This window comes from Nicotiana sylvestris, chromosome 7, assembly GCF_000393655.2.
Source record: "Nicotiana sylvestris chromosome 7, ASM39365v2, whole genome shotgun sequence".
Lineage (NCBI taxonomy): Eukaryota > Viridiplantae > Streptophyta > Magnoliopsida > Solanales > Solanaceae > Nicotiana > Nicotiana sylvestris.
In genome coordinates, this window is record NC_091063.1 from 68,684,297 (window position 1) to 68,695,439 (window position 11,143).

The following is an 11,143-nucleotide window of genomic DNA, read 5'->3' on the forward strand; positions in this document are numbered from 1 at the left end:
TGTAAAGAAGCGTGTATGTAATAAAAATAATAACGTCCATTTAGAACGTCTAAACTCAGCCTGATCATGCTTATGCAGTAATGATTGTTCATAATGCATCACTAATAAGCGTTTCCTTTTAATCATTAAAATCGGTGACTGTCCATATGCATATTTTTCTTTTACATATAACATATAGGAGTATATAAGTTCTGGGTCCAACGATATTTATTATTCCTTTATCCTTATCAGTAAAAAATAGTAAATCATCTACGCACGATCCTTATTATGGTTTTGTTAATTCACCGACCTTGTTCATACTCAAATATTGAAGTACAAGAAATTGGAAAATTAAAACACGTGTCATGTGTCCTCCTTAGTGTAGTATTAATACTTAATAGTCATCGACTGAAAAAGAAAAACAGGAGCTTTTCAATAATTACGACAATTTTGTTAAACATATTTATATTTGTTTTTAAGTGGAAATTAATTTCTAGCATGAAAAATGAACTTTGTATTGTCCAACCCAAGATCCATTGAAAATGGCCACGCTTCGGGAATCTACAGTTAAAATAACCGTGCATGCTATCTCCATATATAGAGCTGGTTTTGTGTTACTTTTACACTAAGCTTATTTTAAAAAAAAAAAAAAGATTATTAGTATTATTTAAGGGGAGGGAAAAGAAGGGAATATTACACAAGTGGTACTTAATCTCTTCTCATATGCAGTGGCAGAGCCACCTCATATTTTGACATTCCTTAATAAAATACGGGCTCCGCCACTGCCCATAACATATTAGTAAAGAATGAGAGGCTCACACCTGTAGGCAGTAAGCTTCGATCCAAACATCATTCAATCACATATAATTTTGAGGTTGGCCTAACTTCTAAATTGATACATACTTGCAGAGTTTTCTAATCTAATCAAATGACGTGTAGAGTGTCTTTCTTGTCTTGTGATCAGTCAATAAAGTCATTCTAGACATCAGGCTTCGGCCTGTTTGACATTGAGTTAAATTTGTCATTTGGATATGGTTCCTTTCTCTTGATCTACTTCAATTATAACACTAATTTAAGGGTCTAAATTTGACCGACCACGACCAACGACGAGTATGACAAACGACAGGGTCTCTTTGAGTGGACGCCCCGAGGGAGGCGACCTTAAGGTAAAGAAGAGACTATACGACCCATGTAATAGTGTAAGCCCATTAGGGGACATTGAGAATATTCCGCCGAATATTCCTTATATTTTGTCTTTTACAATTTAGAAGAGTTTCTCTCTTAGTATAAAAAGGGGGACAATAACCTTGTAACAGGAGAGCAGGACTCTCGAAAGATTATGATTCTTCAATGAAAAGAAACTTAACGTCCATCTTCTCTTTATTTATTATTCTTTCTAGAGATTATTATATTCATCTAAGATTTACCCCTTCATTTTTGATTGATTTGTTCAAAAAGGTTTTAATATCTTTTGAGTCAAATAATTTGGCGTCGTCTGTGGGGATTTCTACAGCTGAAATCGTAGTTTTCATCTAGATTCTTGAAGGAAATAATCACCTTTCTCTAGCTCCATAAAAGCCGACGATGGCGGGAAAGGGAGAAGCGAAGCTAAAAGCAATAGAGGGTGTCACAAATAGCCTCATGAATTCCCTCAGCGAGGCCAGTGGAGAAGACAATGAGAATGTAATACCAAGTGTTACACCTGAGGGTGAGATTTCACCTCCTCCGCACGGGGATCTAACGACCTTGCACGAGAGAGGAACCTCAACATCCTCAGCAGGAGAAGCGCCACCAGCAGTCAAAAGGCTACTAGAAGAATGGTTAACGAGTACCTTGAGCAACATGCTCGAGAAACCCATTCAGGGAGGTGTCGAAGATGCGCCACCCACAGAAATCGCAGCTGCTGCCGATGAGCCAAGCGCTATGCGAACAGGTAACACCCACACTGTTACTGATGCAGGTGACGATGCACTTATGGCCATCTTAAAGAAAATGGAAAAGATGGAAAATGAGAACAAAACACTCCGCGACTAGATGAAGGAACATCAGGAAATGGTCGATAAAATACCAGGCACTCCAAAGTTGTTACCAAAATGCGATGTGGGCCGATTCATCGAACAACCATATAAGGGGCAACTCCCCATTCTATTCCAAAGACCGTCAAAATGCCGCCATATTTGAAAATATATGATGTTACCACGGACCCGAAAGATTACCTAATCCATTACGTTACCACAGTAAAGGGTAACGATTTATCAAAGGAACAGGTGCCTTCTGTGCTGCTGAAAAAGTTCGGCGAAACTCTGACAGGGGGAGCGCTGACGTGGTATTCCCAACTACCAGCACGGTCGATATCCACGTTCGAAGAGATGGCAGACAAGTTCGTCACCGCGCACGTGGGAGCGAAAAAGGCAGAAGCTTGGGTCAATGATATCTTCGCCGTTAGGCAAATGACGGGCGAGGGACTTCAGGATTTCCTAGCCCGATTCAACAGAGTAAGGATGAGCCTACCAAACGTATCAGAAGGGATGACAGTAGCAGCCTTTCAAAACGGGCTAAACAGAAACGGGTCAAAAGCAACCAAAAAGCTACTCAGTAGACTCATGAAGTACCCACCTAGCATGTGGGAAGATATCCACAATGCTTATTGCGCCGAAGTGAGGGCAGACGAGGATGACCTGAATGGCCCGCTTCAGCGATTAACATCAGTCCAGACCGAGACAAGGAGAGATTGCCGCCATGGCGGGAGAAGGGATCAACTACTACATTTCAATCGAGAAAAACACCAGCCTTACATCCGATCATCCAATCCTCCACCTCCACGATATGCAGACACCGTGCCTCGACATACCGCACCCTCCCGAAACGAAAGAGGTATGCCTTCATTACTATCTGCTCATAATTTTTGTGTTTCCCCCCAGAAATAGTGTACGCACTGGAGAAGCTCGGCACGAAGGTGCAGTGGCCGCAAAAGATGAAGTCAGACTCAAGCACAAGAAGGTCAAACGTCCTGTGTGAGTTCCACCAGGAAAGATGACACAAGACCGAGGAATGTTAAATCAGGGATACCTGAAAGAATTGCTGAGCGACAGAGGACGAGCCAATTTCGATCGAGGGCGCGATCAACCTCAAGGACCTCCAAAGCCACCATCACCCACTCGTACCATACAAATGATCATTGGCGGCGGCGATGTCACATTAATCAACCATGTGAAATTCACCACCACATATAAACTCAAACAGATAGTCGCCCACAAACGGTATAACGACCTCGGAGATAGTATCATCTTCGATAAGTCAGATACCGACGATTTGTCTTTCCCTCACTATGATGCTTTTGTTATAACTTTATGCATCGTAGATACCGATTAATGGCGGATGACAGAAGTGACGCGTGTATTGTTCACCCACGAGTTCTCATGCAAATGAGGCTCGAGGATAAAATAATACCGCATTGCATAACACTAAGGGGTTTTAATAATGCAGTAGAGCAGACATCTGGAGAAATAGTGCTACCTGTCCTGGCAGAAGGGGTTACCCTGGAAACCACATTTCACGTCATGAACCAGGAAATGGCCTACAACGCCATAATAGGACGACCATGGATACACGCCATGCGAGCCGTCCCTTCAAGCTTCTATCAAGTAATCAAATTTCCCACCCCATGGGGGATATTCAACATCCGAGGTGAGCCATGTACCACCCAAGAATGCTACCAGATCGCCCAAGATTGCACACATACCAAACAACTAAAAGGGGCAAGTGCGGAAGCATAACAATCAGCCATGTCGGGAACCAAATCCGGCATACAAGTAGAGGCCATCAAAGACCCAAACATCGTAGCAGCTTGCAAGGCAACCATAGAAGATCTCGACCCCGTTCAATTGGATAACACCGATAGTACAAAAAAGGCTTATGTTGGACACAACCTCTCGGAGCCAGGTAAGTATCGTGAGTTTTTAACTAACATCGCTGATCTGTTTGCTTTTCCCCACTCAGATATGCCAGGAATCCCAAGGGATATTGCCACACACAGGCTGAATGTCGATCTACTTTATCCGCCGGTACAACAAATGAGGAGAAAGTTCAATGCCGCAATCAATGAGGCGATCAACGAGGAGGTTGATAAATTACTCGCCAACGGTTCCATCAGAGAATCGAAATACCCCCAATGGGTCGCCAATGTGGTCATAGTCAAAAAGAATAATGGGAAATGGCGAATGTGTGTTGACTTCACCAATCTAAACAAAGCATGCCCGAAGGACTCTTTTCCATTACCTCACATCGACTAACTTATCGATGTAACAGCAGGGCACGAACTGCTGAGCTTCTTAGATGCCTATTCCAGTTATAACCAAATTGTAATGGCTGAAGAAGATCAAGAAAATACCACTTTCATCACTCATCAAGGAACGTTCTGCTATAAGGTGATGCCGTTCGGGCTCAAGAATGCAGGGGCCACATATCAAAGGTTAGTCACCAAAATGTTCAAGTAACAACTTGGTAAGACCATGGAGGTTTACATCGACGACATGCTAGTGAAGTCGACAAAGAAAGAGGATCACATTGGTCATTTGAAGGAAGCCTTCGAGATATTAAGGCAGTACGTAATGAAGCTAAATCCCGAAAATTGCGCCTTCGGCATAACTTCAGGAAAGTTCCTTGGTTTCCTAGTGTCACAAAGGGGAATCAAGGTCAACCCAGATCAAATCAGGGCCATCGATGCAATACCGGAGATACTGACCAACAAAAAGCAGGTACAGAAATTAACAGGGCGAATAGCCGCCCTATCAAGGTTCATTTCACGATCCTCGGATAAATGCCACAAATTCTTCAATGTGCTAAGGAAAGACCACCCGACTGCAATAGAACGAAGAATGCGTCGACGCCTTGAGAAAACTGAAAACGTATCTATCCTCGCCACCACTACTCATCAAAGCGGATCCGAGTGAATGTCTACTTGTGTATCTAGCAGTTTCCGAAGTTGCGGTAAGCGCAGTCTTGGTTAGTGAAGATAAAGGGCAATCTCCAATTTACTATATCAGCAAAACCTTAATCGATGTAGAAACAAGGTACCCTCACCTTGAAAAACTAGATTTGGCATTGGTCGTAGCTTCACGGAAGCTTAGACCATACTTTCAGTGTCACCCTATAAAGGTGGTGACAACCTCCCCCCTAAGAGGTATCCTACACAAACCCGAACTATCAGGTAGACTAGTCAAGTGGGCCATAGAACTAAGAGAGCACGACATAACGTACCAACCGTGAACTGCCATTAAGTCGCAAGTGCTCGCCGACTTTGTCGCTGATTTCAGCACGAAAATATTGCCCGAGGTAGAATAGGAAGCACTCCACATTTCCACACATACCAACCTCTGGGTCCTCTACACGGACGGTGCCTCTAATGCCTCGGGATCGGGACTGGGACTCGTCCTCGAAGTCCCTACAGGCGAATTAATTCTCTAGTCCATAAGATGCCCCGAGATGACTAACAACGAGCCCGAGTATGAAGATGTGATTGCAGGTTCGAAGTTAGCCCTCAAATATGGCGCTCGACGACTCGTCCTCCATTGTGACTCTCAACTCGTGGTGAACCAAGTCACCGGGACTTTCCAAATCAAAGAACAGAGACTACAAAAGTACTGGTCAGAAATCCACAAACTACTGCCAGAATTCGATGAATGCCACCTCGACCAAATACCTAGGGTAGAATATCGAAGCGGATGGCCTCGCCAAACTAGCTGCGGCCACCAAAAATATCAACAAAGAAAACGTGGTCACCCTCCTCCATTCCGCAATAGACCACTTCGAGGTACATTCTATAAACTTAACTTGGAATTGGCGTAACTGTCTCGTAGCATATTTGCAGGAGGAACGCTCCCGCAAGATAAAAAAGAAGCCAAAAACTCCGGGTACATGCAACCTGATACAACCTCGTAAACGATGATCTCTATAAAAGAACGTTCGGTGGCCCCCTAGCCAAATGTCTTGGGCCAAATCAAACAAGGCGAGTACTAGAAGAAGTACACGAAGGGAACTGCGGAGCCCACATGGGAAACCGCACCCTTGTCCAATGCCTCATCTGCACCGGGTACTACTAGCCCACCATGAAAAAAGAAGCCATGGACTATGTCAGGAGATGTTAACAATGTCAAAAGTATGCCCCTATGATAAATCAAGCAGGGGTACTCCTTCATTCCGTCACTTTGCCATGGCCATTCATAAAGTGGGGAATGGAAATAGTTGGCCCCCTCCCAGCAGGACGAGGTAAGGTACGCTTCCTTTTGGTTTTAACTGATTACTTTTCTAAATAGGTGGAGGCAGGTGCATACACTCAGATACGTGAGAAGGAGGTCATCACATTCGTATGGAAAAACATAATATGCCATTTTGGCATCCCCAAAGAAATCAGCTACGATAATGGACCTCAGTTCGTTGGAAAGAGAACGATTGAGTTTTTTGAAAAATGGCACATCAAATGAATACTCTCCACGCCATATCACCCTGCCGCCAATGGTCAAGCCGAATCCACCAATAAAGTAATGCTAAATATATTGAAAAAGAAGCTTGATGATGCTAAAGTGTTATGGCCTGAACTACTATCGGAAGTATTATGGGCATACCGTGCTACGCCAAAAACCAACATAGAAGAAACGCCATATTCACTGGTCTACGGGACTGATGCAGTCATACCCGTCGAGGTCGGAGAACCTAGTTTGAGATACTCCAACGAGAGCAGACCCAGCAACGACGAAAGTTGGCTACAAGATCTGGATGAAGTCCAAGAACGGAGAGACATGGCCCACATAAGAACGGTAGCCCAGAAACAGTAAGTAGAAAGATACTACAATAAGAGAGCGAAGGTGCGACCGCTCAAAGTCGGAGACTATGTCCTCAAGGCTAAAACACAAGCATCGAAAGACCCTAATGAGGGAAAATTGGGAGCGACTGGGACGGACCATACAAAATCATAGCTGCAGCGAACAAAGGAGCATTCCAGTTAGAAACAATGGAGGGAAAACTACGCCAAAATAACTGGAATGTCGCCCATCTCAAGTACTTCCACTTCTAAAAGAAGGTATCACCTAAGTCGTACTCTTTTTCCCTTACCCGGGATTTGTCCCAATCGGGTTTTCCCGGGGAGGTTTTTAACGAGGCAGCAAGGGAGATGCCTCAAGGATCGCAGTGCTATTCATTAACTCGACCCGTCGACATGATCTCTAGAGCGAAGCAATGAAGGGACTGGATATTGATAATCAAATCTCCATTGTATATGCATAGTCGACATGTGATTCTCACAAGAATTTAATCAAACCTCCATTGTATGTGAAGAGTCAATATGTGATTCTTACAAGTATATAATTAAACCTCCATTACATGAACAAAGTCAACATGTCTTCCTATGGGAATACGATCAAATCTCCAATAAGAAATGGCTAAGGCCATCAACAATAATATGAGTTCGACCTCGTTCGAACTACGACGGAATCCTACTTCGACGACAGTTCGAAGCAACATCCCAATGGCCAAGGCCATCAAAAATAATATGAGTTCGACCTCGTTCGAACTACGACGGGATCCTACTTCAACGATAGTTAGAAGCAACATCCCAATGGCCAAGTTCATCGATAATCATATGAGGTCCACCTCGTTCGAACTACAACAGGATCCTATTTCAACGACAGTTCGAAGCAACATCCCAATGGCCAAGGCCATCCACAATAATATGAGTTCGACCTCGTTCGAACTACGACAAAATCCTACTTCGATGACAGTTCGAAGGAACATCCCAATGGCCAAGGCCATCGACAATAATATGAGTTCGACCTTGTTCGAACTACGACGGGATCCTACTTCGGCGATAGTTAGAAGCAACATCCTAATGTCCAAGGCCATCGACAATAATATAAGTTCGACCTCGTTCGAACTACGATGGGATCCTACTTCGACGACAGTTTGAAGCAACATCACAATGGCTAAGGACATCGACAATAATATGAGTTCGACCTCGTTCGAACTATGACAGGATCCTACTTCGATGACAGTTCGAAGAAACATCCCAATGGCCAAGGCCATCGACAATAACATGAGTTCAACCTCGCTCGAACTACGATGGGATCCTACTTCGACAACAGTTCGAAGCAACATCCCAATAGCCAAGGCCATCGACAATAACATGAGTTCAACCTCGTTCAAACTACGATGGGATCCTACTTCGATGACAATTCGAAGCAACATCCCAATGGCCAAGTCCATCAATGATAACATGGGTTCGATAAATGCAAGAAAGAACAAATCGACGAAATAAATTTTACATTACATCAAAATATTATTTACACTGGCATTTACAAACGGACCCAAGTATGCCCCCCCGCAAACCCCAAAACAAAAGCAAGTACAAACAAAGACTACACATCATCCCCGGTGGGGTAAGCATTTTCGTACCATGAATCCGAAGCAAGGCGGTTCGCATCATCAGAGTTGATGTCATCCCCATCAGGTGTGAAGGGATCGTACCCGTATGCCTCACGAGCTGCACGAGCTTCGGTATGCACGGCCTGAAGCTCCACCTCAGTAGCCCTTTCCTCGGTGTGAAAAGCCTTATACACATCAAGCCGAACCTCCGCGTAGACCCACAACTCATATAAACGATGAGGCACGACCGGATCGGCTGAGGCGCAAGACATAGAAGGTTGAGAACGTCGACTTGCATCCTCCGCCCTCAGCAAGGCCATTTGTCCATTTAATGCAGCCAGCTCTGCCTCCAGTTCTTTGACACGCCCTTCGAGCCCTGCAACCTTACGATCAAAGGCCTCCTTCTCTTCAGCGATCTCCGACCTGCAAAAGTGGAGGGCATTCTCCAAAGATGTGGTTCCAGAAATGGCTGCCGCCAACTTATAAGTGTCGATGCTCAGCTCACCCTTAAGCCCCTCTACCTTTGTTGCCTTCGCATTCAACTCAGCGATCAAACCAGCCACTTTGTCTGCAAGTCGGCATTTTCGGCCATCACCCCCCTACTCAACTCAAGTTTGTCGTCCTTCACCTTAAGGGAAGCCTAGAGCTCACTATTGCGAGCAACATCCTTCATGAGCTCCTCATCACGCTCCTTCAACTCTTCAATCTTATGCTCTAGTTGGTCCTCCCGTTGTTTGAGCCCCTCACGAAACAACTAAAACTCAGGGTTCTGATGATAAATGTCGGCTATCGTACGATGCTTAACACAATACTATTGATATTTGGACGATATCTTCTCATAAAGGCCCATCCTTTTTCTCTCCCTATGCTCTCGCTCAATCTCCATGATGAGGGTCTGACAAAAAATGGGAGAAGTTAGAAACAAAATGCAGAATGACGATCACCACACAAACCCAACAACGAAAAGGGGAGGAAAGGCACCTACCTTCAAAGCCATATCGGCGACTTTCTGAGACAACTACACGTCACTCATCGCCCTAAGCACCTCGTTCTCAGGGGCAACAGCTAGAGCAGACGCCACTTGCTCGCAGTTCAGCAGCAAGTTGTAGTCCCCCGGAACAACTATGTGACGATCAGACCCTTCCATTCTGATCTCCACATGAGTATGGTGACCGACAAACTCATTGACATCCTCTGGGTCGATATCTGAGCATGAGCTGTCACCCTCAACATGATGACCTCCAACATTAGATGATGCACCGCCCTCAGCTGAGCACACCGAGCCAGCTCCTGGGTAAGCTCCTTCCACTCAGGGAGACCTCCCGGACAAGATGGCATCAGCCATAAAAGTGGGCACGGGTGCCGTCTGCGACGTCCTGCTTCTGTCAGCGTCCCCGGCCACGCCCTTCCCAAGCTCCATCCTTCTCCTTTTTCTCGAAAGCGGCTCGTCCTCGTTAGAGGACTCGTCCAAGGATGTGCAGCCGGTACTAAAGAATCCTCCTCCCTCACGACCACGACTTGAGAGGGATCTTCTAATTGAATAGGTTGGGGATGGCCCTCTCGAATTGACTCACTCAAAAGAAATTGCACGTCTGCGACAGCAACGGCCTGACGAAACGTAGGGACTGGTGCCCTCTGCCTGGAAGCTCCACGACTTGTCATCACGGAGGGTCGTATTAATAAACAAGGTTGTACGGCCAACGAAGTGGTAAGGAAAATATTTACCACAAGAGACTCTAGGGCCATAACGCTTCACGAAGGCGGGCCAATCACAAGTCTCTACTGCATGAGGCAACAGATGGGCTACCCAACCCTTGATATCCGCAATAGGGTGAGGCGGACGTCCTAGAGCTGCGAACAGGAAACAAACAAACTTTAAAATAAATATAGATAAAGGAAGAGTAAAAAGAGCGGTGACACTTACGAGTCTCATTCCATCGCTCTGGGAACCTGGCAAAATTAGAAACGACATGTTCGGTTTTGACAAAGAAGTACTTGTGCCAAAACTTGTGGCTTGCCCGGTCATCTGTCCCGACCACCAGCCCTTTCGTGCCACGAAGCCTCAATTGCACCATGGTACCCCGTGTGGAATCCGGGCGTGAACAGGTGCAAAAGGTGGTGGACAGAAATGTTACACTCCGCCAACTCTGCATTCTTGGTCAGCAGCAGAATTATCTTGAGCGTATGACAAAAGTTGTGCTGGACAAACTTAGTAAAACCAACAGAATTCTTCCACAAAGGGGACGAGAGGAAGAGTATAACCGATCATGAAAGGGTACTCAAAGAAAGCACAGTACCCAGGTCTGTGGGCATTCACGTAATCTCTCCCCGCCGGAACCATTTCTACATGAGCGGGAACGCCATACTTTACACGAAGAGCATTGATATGAACTTGCTCCGTCTCAGAAAATACGGGGTCCGGAGTAGGAGGGAGATCTTTGATAAAGTCACTCCGGGATAAGGGATGCCTCGGTAGTAACTCCTCCACTATAGGAAGGTTGTCACCCTCTTCTACCACCGTATCTTCGCCGCTAGAAGGGGGCGTCGTGGACAACAGGGTGGCTTCAGGAACCTCTTCACAAGAACGACGAGACCTCGACATAATATCATTTAAAGGAATATCAACACAAAAGAAAGAAGGAAGAAGAAGCTTCGAATGAAGAACATAAGAAGAAACAAAAGGATATGAGAGCAAATTAGGAAGAGTGAAAGAAGTTATCAAGAGTGAAATGGCTAAAAATTTTGAAAA

The 11,143-nt window shown here is 45.1% G+C and overlaps 1 protein-coding gene across 1 annotated transcript; it reads left to right on the forward strand.

Moving 5' to 3' along the window:
- Positions 1–2,144: 2,144 nt before the first annotated feature.
- LOC138873278 (uncharacterized) lies at positions 2,145–3,351 on the forward strand. Its single transcript, XM_070151725.1, has 2 exons — positions 2,145–2,853; positions 3,008–3,351. Exons 1-2 carry the CDS (start codon positions 2,145–2,147, stop codon positions 3,349–3,351), a joined length of 1,053 nt encoding a protein of 350 aa, XP_070007826.1.
- Positions 3,352–11,143: the final 7,792 nt, after the last annotated feature.